General features: G+C 38.8%; 1 protein-coding gene and 1 long non-coding RNA gene across 6 annotated transcripts in view; one reads left to right on the top strand and one right to left on the bottom strand.

Moving 5' to 3' along the window:
• The window catches only part of LOC144379439 (uncharacterized), a 209,929-nt gene that overhangs the window by 18,444 nt on the left and 173,489 nt on the right, over nt 1-17,996 (top strand). For all 5 annotated transcript variants that reach the window (XR_013442431.1, XR_013442430.1, XR_013442432.1 and 2 more), the window contains exon 2: nt 705-904. This is a non-coding gene — a long non-coding RNA (uncharacterized LOC144379439). The remainder of the gene's footprint in view (nt 1-704; nt 905-17,996) is intronic.
• Nucleotides 2,933-17,892, bottom strand: LYVE1 (lymphatic vessel endothelial hyaluronan receptor 1). Its single transcript, XM_036111152.2, has 6 exons — nt 17,646-17,892; nt 13,418-13,589; nt 13,172-13,311; nt 6,739-7,056; nt 6,021-6,099; nt 2,933-5,451 (listed from the first exon to the last, which is right to left on the bottom strand). Exons 1-6 carry the CDS (start codon nt 17,725-17,727, stop codon nt 5,265-5,267), a joined length of 978 nt encoding a protein of 325 aa, XP_035967045.1. The 5' UTR covers nt 17,728-17,892; the 3' UTR covers nt 2,933-5,264.

Here is a 17,996-nt window from a genome sequence, read left to right as displayed (position 1 = left end):
GAAACTACTGGGCTGCTATCGCCTGGGTGATTGGGAGAGGGCCCAGTAGCCATGAGCACTTTATTTCTAATATCATTCTCAAAAAAACCCAACCAATCAAACAAAAAAACTAGAAGAGACAAGGGCTCCCTGGAGAAGTGGCTGATTTTAGGACTGGGGTGGAAAATATATAGGATGAGCCTGGATTATTGTATAGTGTCAGAAAGTAAGGAGGTACCCAATAAAAACACAATGATGGGTGTAGGCCAGAGGGACACAGGAGCAAACTGAAAGGATTCCCAGGGATCAAAACAGGAACAATTTGAGCAAAAAATAAATAGCACTGGATTATAACATAAAGTAGAAAATAAATATTCATCCACACTGATGTAAATAAAAAATTAAGTAAATTAATGAGGGAGAGTAGATGACTCTCCTGTGCAGAATTCCAAATAATTTATTTAGATATTCTGCTTTTGAGGAGGCAGAGCATAACCACCCTCTATTTTTGTATGGGCTGTGCATAGTGACTTTTTTCCCCAAAGAGTACAGTATGGAAAGAGGGAAAAAGAGTAATTTTACATAGGAGAAAACTGATGAGCACTACCTCAGCCAGGTGCTCAAGGTTAACGTCCTCAGTGATAGGTCATGTTGATAGTATGTATGTTTGATATGCTGTGATGAAAATAGCACTTTACCTCTGTGGTCTTTCTCCCCTTTTCCAGTGTAATCATAAGAAAACATCAGAGAAACCCCAGTTGAGGGATGTTATGCGCAATACCTCACCAGTACTCCTCAAAAAAAGTTATCAAGAACAAGGAAAGTTTGAGAAATTTTCATAACCAAGAGGAGCCTACAGAGATATTACAACTAACTGTAATATAGTATTTTGCTTGGGATCCTGGAACAGTAAAACAGATATAAGGTAAGAACTAAGGAAATGAGAATAAAGTATAAATTTTAGTTAATAACGTATCAATATTGGTTCATTAATCATGACAAATGTACCATACTAATAGAGAGTGTTAATAGAAGAAACTGGGTATAGGGTATATGAGAACTCTTTGTTACTATCTTCACTTTTTTTTTTTTGTAAACTTAAAACTATTCTAAAAAAGTTTATTTTTTAAAAGTAAATGGCCTAGATACTAAAGGGGGACATCCTAAATCACATCAGCACTGTCTGGAAATTTGGGCATTTCCTGGGGAACATACACAGAAGCGAATGCTCTCAGGTGGTTTTAGTATTATTAAAATGTTCTTAGGTCAAACCTAATCTTATGTATAGACTATTGTAAGGTAAACAACTAAACTTTATTTACATTTAACTAGGACATTGAATGACAAATAATTGCTTTTGTTCCTGTTAGGAAACTTAAACCTTTTCTTTTTTGGTGTGTGTGAGTGACTCTCTCATTTCTTAGTAAGAATTTATTTACTTGCATGTTGTTATTATTGTCCTTAGAAACCTGCTTTTTCCTAGAGCAATTGATTTTGCTTTGGGCACTAGCCAAAGGTCTAGAGAAGGGCAATAACATGTAGGATTCTTTGCTCTGGAAATCAACATGATTCAATCCTATTCAAGCCAAAGGGCATTTATAAACTCCCACTATGTGCAGACATGTGCTGGGCCTCAAGTCACCCGCTTTACTTGAGCTTTCTACCCTTAGAAACCAGTTTGTTTTTATTGGAACTACATCAGCATGTTTATACTTGATAGTTGGCCTGGTTTTTATAAAAAGCAGATAGTTTCACAAGGGAGTGGATGTATACTGTTTGAGCCAGGGAGGCAGGCATGAGGAGGAGGCATTTCTGGGTATGGAGATCCTGTGCACCACCTAGAAATGTAATTAGATGGCTGTCTACCTGCCTTGTTTGAAGACTGGCTCTGGTAGGTTGAACTGTAGGTCTGACCTGAGTCATCCCTCATATTCTTCCAATTTCTCTTGTTCAATGGAGAATAAAGAGAATTTGACTAGGAAGAAGGAGACTTTTAGACCAGGCTGTACTTCTAGATATCTATGACATTTGACTTCATTTTTTTTAACTTTGTGAAGAATTTTGAGAAGCTAATCTTTGATCCTTGTGCAACTTACATTTTCTGACCATATGAGCTGGACCAGTTAAGTCGTTGCTGAGGTTGGTGACTGTATCAATGAGGGAGCAGTTCTCAAAGGTTTTTTAGTGGTTCTTTCTTTTTTTTTTTCCTTGTTATTGCAAATGGATTTAAAAATTCCCTGAAGTTGGGACGGGAGTTAGTTTTCTTATTTGTTTTTGGCAAGTGACTGATTTCAAGCTTACATACTGGAATCGCTATATTGTCATTTGCAAAATGAAGTGTAGTGGTGTAGGGAAAGGAGTATGGGCTCTGCAGTCATTCTGACTTGGGATTGAATCCTACCTTTGGCACTTAAGTAGACCTGTGACCATAGAAAGTGATTTAACTCCTCTAAATCCAATTTTCTAATTAATAAAAAAATGACAGTAATAATTCTTCTCAGGGGAAATATAATGATTAAATAGCACATGTGAAAATGACTATCACTTAGGTACTCAATAAGTGTTTTTCCCTTCTTTCCTTCCTCCTTCCCTTCCTTCCTCTCCTTCTTTTCTCCTTTCCTTTCTTCCATAATGATGAAAGTTACATATTTCATCAGTATGTTTGCAATTGGCATCTGGGATATTTATTGAATATATGTGGATGGGTGAGGTTTTTCTCCTTCCCTCTTCCTCCTCCTGAGTAGGGCATATGCCTGTCTAAATTAACAGTAGATGATAGGGGCACCTGGGTGGCTCAGTCATTAAGCGTCTGCCTTCAGCTCAGGTCATGATCCCAGAGTCCTGGGATCGAGCCCCACATCAGGCTCCCTGCTCAGTGGGAAGCCTGCTTTTCTGTCTCCCACTCCCCCTGCTTGTGTTCCCTCTCTCACTGTCTCTCTGTCTCTCTCTGTGTCAAATAAATAAATAAATAAATAAAATCTTTAAAAACAAATAGTAGATGATAGTATCCTAACATACAGTATATGCTCACAAGATGGGAGATCTAAGGTGGAAGATCTGATTATTTTTCAGCTAACATATATAGAAGGAAGGCCATTACTTGGCTCTTTCTGCTTTTTCTTCTTCACTCCCTAAGAACTAGATGAGGCTGATAAAACTTAAGGACTGACAAACCAGAATTTCAAACTCACAGACTTCAGTGCCAGGAAGATTGTAAATGAGTGAAATGGGCTGGGTGTGAAGAAAAAGGCAATAGTAATGAGATCCATAGGACATGGCACCTTTATTTTGGCATGAAGATGCAATAGAGCACGAAGACTGTGATAAAGTGAAGCAAGTGGAGCCCTTTTAAAGGGGACAGCCACTACTTAGTTTGAGATAATTATTGCTGTGGGGGAATATGGGCTCTCTATCTCCAGATCTTCCCATTTTTTCAAGGGAACCCAGGTATATAAATATGTGAAAACTCTTGATTTTTTTAAAAGATTTTATTTTTAAGTAATCTCTACACCCAACATGGGGCTTGAACTCACAACCCCGAGATCAAGAATCACATGCCCTACTGATTGAGCCAGGCAGGCACCGCTTGATTTTTCATTCTTGGCAATTAAACCATAATTTAAGATAATATTCTGTGGGCCAACCACAAAAGACTGTGCCAGCTGTTTATGGTCTGTGAGCTGAAAGGATCATGGAGCTAGCTAGCTGTGGGGTCACTGGTGAGGGGAAGAAGATATTAGCAGTCCAAAAGGGAAGACCAGAGAGAGGGAGAGAGAGAAAGCTAGAGAAACAGGACAAATGAACAATCCTGAATCCTCAGCTCCCTGTGAACTCTGAAATGGATTATAATGTAGGACCCAAATCCTAAGTAAAGGACTGTTTTATGTGTGCGTACTTGACATACTTAAAATAAGACCACCTGAAGCAAGAATAGCCCCATATGGTGATATATGTACTACCTGGTTTACAAATATTTGTTTTTCAACAACCAAAATTGTCCCTCTTACTTTTGCAAAAAACAGATTACTTCAGTTTTGCATGAAAGGTATAATGCATCTATGTAAATAAGAGAGAAAAGAGATTTTCTAAATACTTTTATTTTTTTGACACAAAAATCTCTGCACCTTTTGGGCTCTTCTTGCTGAAGAAAGGAGAACTGGTGATACATTTGTTAATGACATTTTAAAAATGTGCTTCAGTGCATAGAGGTAATAACGTACTTTTTAAGTATGTTAATAATAAATTAAGGTTATAATGGCTGCCGTGTTAGAGAAAATAATGAATAGATTAGTCTTAGTAAAAAATTAGTTTTGCAAGTAAATAAGCTAGGGATATCAAAACAGAAAAAATTAGCTTCATACATTTTACTGTATACAAGTTTTTGATAAATAACTTTCAATGATAGAATGTAATACCTTATCCAGCACCTGATATATTCAATAAATGTTTGTTAAATTTTACTGCATTTTAACACAGTAATTTTCCTCAGTAATGATTTCTCAGATAAAAATAAAAATTTGTAAGAGATTTGTTTTGGTTCCTTGTAAAAGTGTATACTTCTAGAGAAAATAGCAGCAAGAGAAAGAAAAGAAAGTGTGTGTGTATTCTAAAAAGTGATTCCGACTCAGATTATTCAGAGATGACTACTTTGACCCTATCTGTATTTGGAGTCCCTGCTGACAATATGCTGACAACATCCTTGGCCTCATTCTTTTTCTCTACTTATTTTGGCTTTACAGAGATCAGGTCTCAAGTCATGGGAATCTCCATGGCCTTCAGATGCTGAACTCTTCTTTCCTTCTTTTGTTTTTGCCTGGCTCAGAAGGGCATGCCAGATGATGTATGTTACCTTTTCAGAGTGAAGAAAGGATCTGACCTGTGGAGTCAATAGAGAAAGCCTTGGTCTCGGTGGTTTCTTGGTTCTCAACTCACCTGTTCTCAGCCAACTAAGAAGCCTCTTTATAAATGTGTTCTGATTAGCTGTTTTAGGTCCCTGTGCTTTGCGAAGCTCCTTTCTCCCACAGAGATATTATTAGGACATAGCCAGGCTAGAAAGGCTGTGGGAAGCTTTGGAGGTAGGAGGATAGGATCCAGAAAGGATTGCAGTAAGAAGAAGGGAATTCCGTTTGGTGAACTCCATAGTCCAAAGGTAGCCCTGAGTTGATTCCATTTAGGAACTAAGGGTGGACTTTCTTGTTTGGTTCTTCGGCCCTTTAACTTTCCCCATCTGGGGCCAGGATATGTATCAGGAAATGTGTCCTCTCATTTCTTTTTCTTCTAAACTTCTAAACTTCAGCTTCCAGGCATCGCACTGTAGTTTTGGGTGGACTCTTGGGTTCTTCTGGCTTTTTATCAGTTTTCTTTGATTCCTCATTAGGGTTGCTATCATCGGCCTTCTCCTCCTTTACTACTTTGGTTTCAATCATTTCCTTCTGCTGATTCTTGTTTGTAAAAGGAAAGGTCTTCACATACCTATAGGCATAATTATAAAATTAAAGTGAGAGATTTATTTGTAACACATACGCCAATAGATAACGCTTTTTCTGTGATAGCCCGTATTAGCACAGTACATTGGATACCTTTATTTCAGAGAGATGCTAACACATGCACACTCAAATACATTAATGCATCCCCACGTCAGTGGATTCATTTAGATGAGTCTTCCTGTCTCTAGTCTTACTCCCCTCCAGTCCAGTTTGCAGGCCAGACTTGAGGCTGACCTCATAATCCTCCCACCAACAACAAAGAATTGAGAATCAAAATAAAATATATATTTTCCCCCTAGATGTCAGTCTGTTCTTTTTATCTCTTGATTCTCAAAGGGACAGCATTGACCTGTTTCTAAAGGCTGGATGACATGCACATGCTGAAATAGTAGAAAGATTGGGTGTGGGAGGAAAGGTGAGATGAGGGAGAAAATTTACAATATAAGAAAACTATCATTTCTGTTTTGACGAGGAAAATGCTAACAACAACCCTGGAAAAACACAAGATAGGAATGTGACATAGATTATAAGACCAACAGTGTGCCACAAACCTACCTTTTGATGTAGCAAACTGCCAGACCAGCTGCAGCAGCAAAGAAGAGGAGCGCAAGCACTAGCAGAGCCGTGGGGACACCTGGAGGAAACAGAGACATGGCCTATTGGTCCTTTGTTTATGCATTGTTGTGTGTTGCTCTTCTAACGATTCTTTACACCAAGCCAGACAACAGATAATGCAGGAGAAAAGCCTTCTCTGTGACCACAAAGAGGCTACTTAGAATGTTGGGCCCACATCTGCTTCTTTGCTTCTTGCCTATAGAAATCCTTGGCCTTGCCTCACGTGCTCTCTTTATTTTATAAATTGCAATATGACAGAGTCCATTTCCTCTCTGTGGCCTTGAGATGATATGTTTGGAGCTAATTAAGTGTAAACCCTTCCTTTTAAATAGGAAGACAAACTTTTTAATCATTTTTAATCATTTAAGGTATATATTTTTAAAAGAACTTCGATGTATTAATAGTGATTTATTTTTAAAAGGCTTTGAGTTTTAAAAGTGAAGCTTTTTTATATTCATGATTTTTAGTTTAATCATTAAGTTTCTTTAGAGTCCTCAAGTTCTATGACTTTATGAAAATTGAGTTTGCATTAAGGCTTTACTTGTATTTGGCAGGTCCTGGGTGCCTAATCTGGAGACAACATGGTTTTTATGTATTGTCTGTTATACATAAACACACAAACACACACACATACAATGCAAACACAGAAAGCTTTTACCTCCAAACCCAACGGCCTCATTCTTGAATGCTGCTTTATATTCAGTATATGACTCAGTTTCTGTTTCTGTAGATATGGTGCTAGTTTCCACAAAGCCTTCTGTTACGCAAATCAATTTTCTTTTCCGTCGAGTAGAAGTGGAAGCCAGAGCAGAAGTAGGAGCAAGAGTAGGTGTAGCAGAATAAGGTGCATCAGTAGTTGAAGCTGAGTATGCACTGTCACTGACAATCATTTCTGTTGTGTACGTTGCCTCTTCAGTGTTGAATATGGGGTCGTTGGTGGAGATAATTTCTGGAAGGCATGAGTTAATCCAAGTATCTGTTGAGGGAGGGAAAAATAAAGTAACAAGTAAGTATTAAAATAGTCTCCTAATTGTTCTTCCTGCCTCTAGTCTTACTCCTCTCCAGTCCCCTTACAGTGCAGCCAGAATGATCTTACAAAAATGCAAATCTAATCATATCACTTCCTTCCTTAGAATCCTTCAGTGACTGCCTCAACTGCATGGCCTATAAGGCCCCCTGTGATCTGTCCCCTGCTGACATGGCTAGCCTTATCTGATCAGTGTGTCTCTTATTCCTCCTGCCTTCTCAGATTTCTTCTGTTCTTTGATATGCTTTCTCTCATATCCAAGCCTTTGACCATGATGCTTTCTTTACCTGTAAGACTCTTTGCCCCTTCTTTACTTAGCTCTTACTTATCCTTCAAGTCTCAGATTGAATATCTCTTTATTAGGCAGACTTGATGACTAGATTGGGTCCCTAGGCATATGTTTTTGTACCTCCCTATACTTCCCTTGTCAAGGTTCTCATTGCACTGGTCTACACTGGACTGAGCTCCCTGGAAGCAGGAACCCTGTCTGTCTTGGTCATCATGGTATGTTCTCTGTGTCTAGCACATCGTTCATGCTCAATAAATATTTAATGAATAAAGAAAGGATGCAGAAGTGACAGGATGGAAGGAGTAGATGGGGAGACTGAATATACACACATGACAATATACAGTTCAGGACAAAGATCAAAAACCAGATTTCTCTGTGCTCTTCAACATAAAATTTTTTTAAGGAGGGGAGCAGAGGAGGGATATAGATTTGCTTTCCAATCTGTTGAATGTGATAGAAAGGAAACAACATTTTTTGAGCATCTTATCTGAGTCAATCATGACACTTCATTTAATAATTTTATTAAACTCTCATTTTATAGGAGGAAACTGAAGTTTAGTGAAATCGAATAACTTGCCCAAATTCACATAGCTGGTAAATGACAGATCCATGTAATATATTATAATAAGAATTTGCATCTATTTTAAATTTCTACTTATTTCTGCATCAGTTGGAATGTTAGTTAAGAAGAAAAAGTTATTCCTTTCATTTTTGAAAAACACAATAAATTACCAATCAAGGTCATAGATACTACTGATAAAACATTTTGACTATACACACATTCAGTCAGAATTTTATAATATTTATTTTACTTTGAAAACATCTCTATTCAAACACACATCATCCTTGACTTTTGCCTTGAACTTCTAGTTACATTTCTTATTCTTGAGCACATGCTAAGTTTTTCCTTCAAAAATTGAAAATTTTTTAATATCAGGAAAGAAATACTGAGTACAACATACTGTGTTGGGAACTGAAAATACAGAGACATACAGCATAGATTCAGTTTCCAGGACAGACGTATTTTGATAAAGGTAGGAGGAGATCACTGGGGATTCACAGAGGAGATGATATGGAGAATTAACATGTTTGTTCAAATATTTATTGAGCCCCAACTCTGTGCTAAACACTGTTCCAAATGCTAAGGTCATGGTACAAAGAAGACAGAGTCCTTACATTTAAGGGGCCTACATGCTAATGGAAGGATAGATTTAAGGGGAAAAAAAAAAGGCCAGGGGAGCCTGAGTGGCTCAGTTGGTTAAGCATCTAACTCTTGATTTCAGCTCAGGTTGTGATCTCAGGGTTGTGCGCTCGAGCCCCATGTAGGGATCCATGCTGGGCATGGAGCCTGCTTAGGATTCACTCTCTCCCTCTCCCTCTGCATGACCCCCTGCCCCTTTCCATCTCTCTTAAAAAAAAAAAAAGCCAGAAAATTTAAAGGATGATAAGTGTTAAGAAGAAAATTAAACAGGATAAAGATTAAACCAGTAGGGGTGGGGAATGGGAAATGGATACTTTGAATAGGATGATAAGAGAAAGTGGGGAGGTGATACTTAAGCTGAGACCTAAGTGATAAAAAGTAGCCAGTCACTGAAGATCTAGGGCAAAAGCATTCCAAGTAAAGAGAACAGGAAGTTCAAGAGCCCAAAGTTGAATGAACTCAGTGTGTTTGATGTTTTAATAAAAGACCAGTATGGCTGGAACACAGCAGTAGCTCACCTAGTATGGAAGAGGGAATAGAATATTCCAGTCAATAGGAATAGCATGACCCGAGAATCCAGAAGTTTGAAAAAGTAGTTATATCGAAAAATGACAGGGAGTACAGTGTGGCTGGAGAATGGGGTGTGTATATGATTGGGAGCATGAAAGACTGCAAGCAGGAGATGACTGGGAAGATAGCCTGGAGCCAGAGTATTGATATTCATAATTGCCATGTTAAAGCATTTGGAATTTATTTTGTAGGAGTTGGAATTTTCAACTGGGTCCACAAACCTCCCAACTGATATGTAGGAGTTCTCATACATGCTCATTTTTATGTGTGAAAGGCTTCATAGTTTACATCATATTCTCAAATAGGAAGTCACCCAAGGGCTGTGGAGCAGAGGAGTAATATAATTATCAGTGGATGCATGTGGAGGATGAAATGCAGTGTGGAGAGAGGACAATCCAGGAACAAGGAAGGAGATTATTGCAACTGCAAAGAAATAGGGGAATCTAGAAGTACCTGGAATCCTAAAACTTAGATCTTAGCGATCTCTTAGGAAAGAGTGATTTTGAACCCTGGCTACACATTGGAATCATATGGGGGGCTTTTAAAAAACACTGAGGCTCAGAACCTGACCAGGGCCTGGTATGTTATTGATGTATATTCATTACCATGGATGGTGCTACGTGGAAGTAGTATGGCTCAAGACTTAAATCCTGGCTCTTTCCCATATTGACTATGACCATAGCAAAATACACACTAAGCATCAGTTATTTCTCCTGGAAAATAGAAATGATACATTTGTGTCATTTTACTGAGGATTAATGAGATAATAAATGTGTAGGGCCTAGCATAATGTATGGGCATGATAGATAGGATCTATCTAAGAATTAGTTTCCTTTGCCTCTCTGTTCATTAAATGTAGCCAAGAGGGCCGCAGTGTGAGGGAGCAACAGCATTCTGATCCTGTGATCCCTGCCGGGTTGAAGGCACACCTAGGAGTGTTAGGACCTAGCTCTCCTTCCCCTCCAAACTATGAATATAATTTCTTTAGAATGTGCCAAGTACTGTGATATTAAACACAGAGTGTGGTTGGACTCCAAGAGGAAAGATAGGAGTAAGGGGTATGGGAAGGCTTCTTGAAGAGGCTGGCACTTGAGAATTGAATAAAGAGTAGCAGTTAGCTAAGTGGGGAGGATGGGCATTGTGGCAGAGGGAACAACATGAAACAGATGGTGCATGCAGAGCATTCAAAGCACTTTGGTCTGGTCTCCCAAAACCCACAAAGATAGCAATAAAAAAAGACAATTAGGATAAGGTATAGGGTCAGGTTTAGGGTTATTCTAATCCCCAGACCTCACAAGATAGCCATAAAAAAGAAAGTTACAAAAACAAAGAAACATAGGTAAGTTTAGGAGTAGTGTTAGGATAAGGGTTAGGTTAACTCTGATCCTCACAAAGATGGCAAACAGAAGCATATGAGCCTAATTTATTTCAAAATGATAATATAACCACACAGAGTTGTGAATTTTTCAAGTCACCTTTGCACATAGTTTTTTGACAGTACAACCTTAGAGGGCTATCTTCTGGGGACTGAAAGAAATGCAGAGAAATCTCAAATTTCACTCAATAGGTTCATTATTCCTAATAATGTTTGTTTTATAATTTTGAAACTATTATAGGATAAGAAAGTATATTACTATTATTTATTGGGAACTAAGATCTTCTGTGTAAGAGAAAAAAGATGCAGGTATAAAACAAACTAAGAAAAAATTTGAATTGTTAAATTTGAGTTGGAAATATCAATACAAATTCATAATTTTTACATATATGTATGTATGTGTAAATATACACAAAGCTATCCACTAAAAATACTGAGAAGCAATGAAAATTCCAGTGGTAATGAAAATTACTTGAATCCAGATCTTGGTTTCTAATCAATATTTTCCATTACAAAGAACCTGGGCTTCTTGGAGAAATAAATGGCTGATTCCACATCAGGGGCAGAGAGAGTACAAAGTAAGTCTGGGAAATGCTATTATTATGTTAGAAAGAAAGGAATTGCTCCAATACTAATGGAATAAAGGGCAAAAAAGTCAACTAGAAGGGGCTCCTATTCACCAAATTTGGGACAATTTGAGCATCAAAAAGAATAAAAGAATAATAATTGTAAAATTGATTATAACATGTTGAACACACAGAATAAGTAAAATGTCATGTGTCCATAGTAGTATAAGAAGGAGGGAAGAGGTGTGTGTGTGTGTGTGTGTGTGTGAGAGAGAGAGAGAGAGAGAGAGAGAGAGAGAGAGAATTCTTCTTATCAAAGAATGCCAGCTAACAAATGTAGAAGGAAGATTTAGAAAGTCACCATCTTGTAGCCCTACATATAATAACTGGTTCCAGCAAGAATTACCAATGGCTGCTTAAACTACTAGGTACAAGATAGTTCGAGCCAGAATATTTGCATGGTGCCACAATATCACAGTGTAGATTACCTACTCATTGCAAGGGGAAAAACATATATTTATGAGTTCATTTAGAGAGGTCTGGCATCTTATTCAAATGATCAAAATTAGCATATTAATAATGGGACATACTGACATTAAGTGCCTTTTGTTGAGAAGTGATCTAAAGTACACGGTATCATCTATGAAGTCTTTTTTTTTATTATTATCGGTTAGCCACTGTATAGTACATCATTAGTTTTTGATGTAGTCTTTTTGCAAAAAATATTGAACAAGAGTTGAATCAAGCCTCTAGATCTAACTTTAATTATACGGGAAATATAGGGGATGGAAGTACAAGTTAAATGAAACCACAAGGAAACACACAAATCCAAGTCCTCTTCCTCTGATCCCATTTTGTGAAGTCCAGAGGGCTGGGTATCATATCACCACACTGACAGCTGGGAGGAAGGCCAGAAAGTTACAATACCAGGTCATTTGACAGGCATGGGCTGGCTATGAGATATACAGGCATGTGAACCACCAATTCCCCAGCCAAAAGTGGTGGGCAGAAGAGGCAGAGGAGAGGAGGATGATGGTAAAACAAATGTTGAAAGAAGCTTTATGTTCCAGTATTGACTCTGCCACCAACTGAACAAGCCAAACCTCCAATCTGAACTATCATTTCATCCATGAAATGAGGAAAGAGGACAAAGTGTCTTTCAGGTCTCTTTTTAGGTCAAAGCCTCCTGATTCAGAGAACTGCTTGGACCCTATGTTGCTTTTGGGCAACACAGTGTTGCTAGTGCACATTTATTTCTTGGATCTTAGAGTATGACTTTGGAATCTATCCTTGTATGTGACCACTTAGCTGTCTGACCTTTGGAAGGTCAGATTTATGAGTATGTGTGAAGAGTAATAAATCAGCAGAGGTTCTTATGATAAACGGAGAGCAAGTATTTAGTGAAAGAAAAACTTCCTGAGATATTCCTTAGGTAAAGCACTTGGGATAAAATGGTTGTGGTCTCCAAGCAAGGTTAAAGGAACAACTGTGTGACCATGAGCAAACGAATTCTATTATCTAGCTTTAACTCCTTCCTTCATAAAATGATCTTATCCTTGAAGATGTCAAGTGTAGCATCTGAATTTCTTCTCCTCAAAAAAAAATGAAGGTTAAGGGAAAGAGCATGGTTTGAGAGTTAGACCTCTGTTAAAATCTTTGTAGTAGTGAGAACTTAGACAAATGTACTTACATCCTCTGAGCTAAATTTTCCCCTCTACAAAATGAGGGTGACAAAGTGTATCTCAGAGAAAGATTGTCAAGGTTCAGTGTGATAACTCAGTACATTGCTTTGTCTATAGTGGATATTTCCTTACCTTATAAGATGGAGGGGCATGGGTAATGGAGCCTCCTGGGATGCCCTCTCCCTATATTGCCATTTAGTCATATTTTCCCTAAGTTTTTTCTCTGAGGGGCACATGGCCACCTCTAGCCCAGTCACAGAGGTATTCTTGGGAGTACAAAATGACCATCACCATGATTTCTTCTATTGCTGCTCAGGGTTACTCTTCTTAGATGGATCATGGAACCAGAGAAAACATGGAGAGGCTGTAGATCTGACTTACCAGATGAGTTGTAACAGTAGGCCAAGAACTTTTTGCTGACTGAATTTCTCCAAACCAGGACACCTGTCCCATTCTTCCCACACTTGGGGTTTGGGAGAATCCGAGGGATGACCAAGAACTTATCTGCAACCCATCCATAGCTATAACAGAATACACATTATTTGAATGGATACATTTATTTCTATTGCTGAACAAGAACACAACGCTGAAAGAACTCCAGCAGTATTTATTCTAGTTGTTTCTCACCTGCAAGTCTCAAAGCCAAACCTCCATGCTGCTTCAACCTGGTCTTTGCTGGCCAAAGTTAGTCCCATCAGCCTACAGGCCTCCTGGGCTTCTGCAAAATTCAGCTGCTGGGCTGTCTTTTTGTTCACAAGGGTGACCCCCACAATTCTGCATGGCCCTGAGGTGGAAAGTTCTGCAAAGGAATCACAGAAGTCCTCAATTTGCTGCTCTCCTTGTTCCCAGCCTGTAGGCTGTTCTTCCTAGTAGAACATTATTGTCTTGATATGGCAGTGTGGTCCTCGTGACTGGGATTGAAGTTTAGAAATAACAGAACACAGGCCAGGCATTTCCCACAAGGACATTCCTCTGGGTTAGCTGGGTCCTTGCTCCTGTCCAACCTGTAACTCTCATCAGATCTGAGTCTATCATGCCCCGCTGCATTAAAGTGCCTTATTGCTTATGTAGAGGCTTTGGCTACCAGTTCCTGGGGTTGGGTCTAGGTGATGCAGTTGCGGCAAACCTTTTTGGAGTCTATAAAATGAAAGGTCTGAGACTTTGAGAAAGATAAAATTCAGGGCTGTGGTTAATAGAATAGTTAACAATACTCCAAACCAATGTGGCTTGGGAACACCACTATTTCTGAGATGGGCTGAAAAATGTTGCACTTGGTATAACAGAGTGTGAGCTTTCTCAGTCCCAGGTCTTCTCTGACCGTTGGGGGGCAGGCTTACTCAGAAGTTCCTGGAGGAACTGGGCAGTGAACCTTGCATGGCAAAGAAACTAAATGAAGTTGAGTTTTAGAGTCAGACCTGTATTTAAATCTGGCCTATGTCACTTGCTAGCTCTGTGATCTTAGGCTAGTTACTTCATCTCTTTGAGACTCAGTTTCCTTATTTATAAAATTGAGAAAGTAACAGTATCTATTGTATAGGGTAGTGAGAGTTGAAAGAGTTAATTCAAATAAAAATGCTTAGGATAGTGCCTGCCGCATAATAGATGCTCAGTAAATCATACATAACATCATTATGTTATCTTCAAAGCTTTTTGGCTTTAGTCAGCTAATGGCTGATCTCCCTAGGGAAGCTGAGGCAGTTGAACAGATATGTTGTGAATATATTTTACTCAAAAGTTAATGAATCCAAGAATTCTTTTGATCCCCTTTCTTAGTTCTGGGATTTATAGACCTGTATGAAATTGCAAAGTTGTATTGCATTCAGGTACATTATTCCTATTGGGCTTTATCCACAAAAGTCCTTAAGAGGACATTACAATCTTCTAAGAAGTTGCTTGTACACAGATCTGTGCATTGGATGCCCAGTCAAATGCTTTGACCACTTTCTATGTTGGTATTTAAAGTTTCTCCTTGCAGGGGCACCTGGTGGCTCAGTCGTTAAGCATCTGCCTTTGGCTCAGGTCATGATCCCAGGGTCCTGGGATCCTAGCCCCGCGTCGGGCTCTCTGCTCAGTGGGAAGCCTGCTTCTCCCTCTCCCTATCCCACTCCCCCTGCTTGTGTCCCCTCTCTTGCTGTCTCTCTCTCTCTGACAAATAAATAAATAAAATCTTAAAAAAAAAAATAAAGTTTCTCCTTGCAAACATGAAAGGAACATTTCCAAGTCTTCCATTGACCTTGCTATGCTCTGGAGCAGGGGGTGGGAAGAGGGGATATGTATATGATATACAATATTTTTTTTAATGTTAGTCATCATACAGTATACGATGTACAATATTTGTAGATGGCCTTATTTGCTTCCAGACCTTGCTTTCACCAAAAAAGAAACTAGAGAGCCAACACCCCAATATGAGTGTTTGTGACGAAACAGCCTCTTATGACTATATGCACTTATACTAATACCTATACCAATACTGATACTAATACTAATGCTAGTATTAATTCTAACATCTGTCATCTGTTTATACTACTCTGTACTGAACCCTGTCTCCTTTAATAGAAAGTGGAGGCTCAGGAAGATTAAGTAACTTTCCCAAGTCCAAGGATGTAGAGCAAGGATATAGGGCAGATTGGGGGCACAAACCCAATTATGACTGACTCTGAAACCCCAGTTCTTAACTAGGACGCTATTCTGCTTCCCACTGTATTATGGGGGAGATGAACACACACACACACACACACACACAGACACACACACACACACACTATACTACTAGAACTGGACTCTCCAAACACACATTTGTCCTGGAATTTGGCTGATTTAGTCCATGAGCTTGCTATTGCTCAAATCTCATGGCTCCTTCTTTGGGAATACCTGCAAAGAAGGTTTATTAATTACACTATAAAGTGGTCTTGCTACTTTTTCATCGAAACTCATTTATACCTTAAAAGTTATTATTTAGAATAATGATAGACCTATTCTGGGTAATAGACCTAGCCTCGATTATTTCATCTGTTATTAATTGACTCTGGGACCTTGGGCAAGTTAGTGTTAAACGGAGATGGTTATATCTTCTTCACAGAATTTTTGTCAGAATAGATAATTTGTACCTAGCAGGGGCTGGGTCCATCATAGGTAGTCAACAAGTAGGAGTCATCTTTATGCTTTCCTATTTCATTTAAAGACAAAAAGAGGGAGCTGGAATCCAAGAGCTACTCCACTAATCTCTTCCTTAAGATTTTTTTAGGAGGGCGCCTGGGTGGCTCAGTTGGTTAAGCGACTGCCTTCGGCTCAGGTCATGATCCTGGAGTCCCGGGATCGAGTCCCGCATCGGGCTCCCTGCTCAGCGAGGAGTCTGCTCCCTCTGACCCTCCCTGCCTCATGCTTTCTCTCTCTCTCATTCTCTCTCTCAAATAAATAAATAAAATCTTAAAAAAAAAAAAAGATTTTTTTAGGAAACAGCAGGCAAATACCGTATGCTTAGGATCAGACAGAGCCGAATTCAAACCCAAGCTTTATTATTTACCATTTATATGGCATTAGGCAAGTCACTTGGCTTTACTTGAGCCTTACTTGAGCCTATTTCTTCATCTATAAAATGTCTTCTTGAGAAGATTAAATGAAATTTATATATTACATATATTACATATATAAAAATTATATGTAATATACAGTTTAATTTCCTTAGGAAATTTTTGCCATCATCAGAGATGGTCTAAAGAACAATTTCAAAAGTTTGAGTAATGGCAGCATTGTGGGAAAAAGTGAATAGTATCCCCAGGGGAATTTCAAAGAGGACAAAACTTATTTGAGAGTAACAGTTCTGGTATTTGAAAAAAAATCAATTATATAACTGTAGCTTCTCATAAAATTAAATACAACAATAAATGAATCAAATCAGGTTATCTGATTCCAAAATATTTAATATTACAGAACATCTTCCAGCATAGGAACACAAAATTTTCCTTTTAAAGTGCTCAAATTTTCATTTGCCTGGAGTTGTAATTGAGTGATTTGTGGTTAGTTTTTTTTGCCTATATTGCAGAATGAGGTTACTCCTTAGGCATCTCAAAAGCCCAGAAATAACTTAAAGTCATTCCATTGGTAGGGAGCTAATGACTAATTTTCAAGCCTACATTTTCACAGTTTTTTCTTCTCAGTTTATTGGCTGTTTACTTCATATTAAAAACATATATGGTAGTATAGTAAAATTGAAATTAAAATAATTATGCTGACACTTCCAAAAATATAAAACAGGTCAATATTTAGTGAAAGTTGGCCATTTTCCCCAAGCTTAAAATTCATTACAGTCATGGTTTGTTTCTGCAATGAAACACTTTTAAAAACAAATGATCTCTCCTCAATGTTTTGATTCAAGATATTCCCATTAAAAAAAGATTCCATAACCAAAAATGAAAGTTAAGATAACATAAAGATAAATGTGTATCACTTTGGTGAAGTCGACAATATGGTGAAAACATTTCTGGCAGAGCAATCCTACCAACTAGATCTTCTGTTGACATTGAGGATAACCCCTACTCCCAACAATCCACAGTTAAGAATTAGGTAGGCTTAGGGCGCCTGGGTGGCTCAGTCGTTAGGCGTCTGCCTTCGGCTCGGGTCGTGATCCCGGGGTCCTGGGATCGAGCCCCACGCTGGGCTCCCTGCTCCGTGGGAAGCCGGCTTCTCCCTCCCCCACTCCCCTTGCTTGTGTTCCCTCTCTCGCTGTGTCTCTCTCTGTCAAATAAATAAATAAATAAAATAAAATCTTTGAAAAAAAAAAAAAGAATTAGGTGGGCTTAGGACAGTTTGCAAGATCTTGCCTTGCCGTAGGTTGGAAATCTGGTAAGAAACCTACCTTCTACACGGAGAGATGTGACCAGGAGCCTTGTGGTCCAGATGGAGGCAAGAAGCAACACCAGGCTGAAGCATTTGGCCATTATGCCAACCCCTTCTCAGCCAGAGAAACACCCTGGATGGTCACTGGCAGTAACAGAGGCAGATAATCACCAGTCTGGAGGAGACTTCTGGAAATATATTGGAGCCCCACTGCTCCACTTCATAACTGAGACATCCGGATTTCCCTGCTTTCAAGCTTCTGACTTGTCAAGGTCACTGGGGGAAATGAGTGACGTCCCTTAAATGCCCAGGCTGTACTTTGTGGATTGCTTTCTGGAAAATTTAGCTAATGCTGACTCAGAAAACACAC

The sequence above is a fragment of the Halichoerus grypus genome, chromosome 11, assembly GCF_964656455.1.
Source record: "Halichoerus grypus chromosome 11, mHalGry1.hap1.1, whole genome shotgun sequence".
Lineage (NCBI taxonomy): Eukaryota > Metazoa > Chordata > Mammalia > Carnivora > Phocidae > Halichoerus > Halichoerus grypus.
This window is presented reverse-complemented; position numbering and strand designations above follow the sequence as displayed.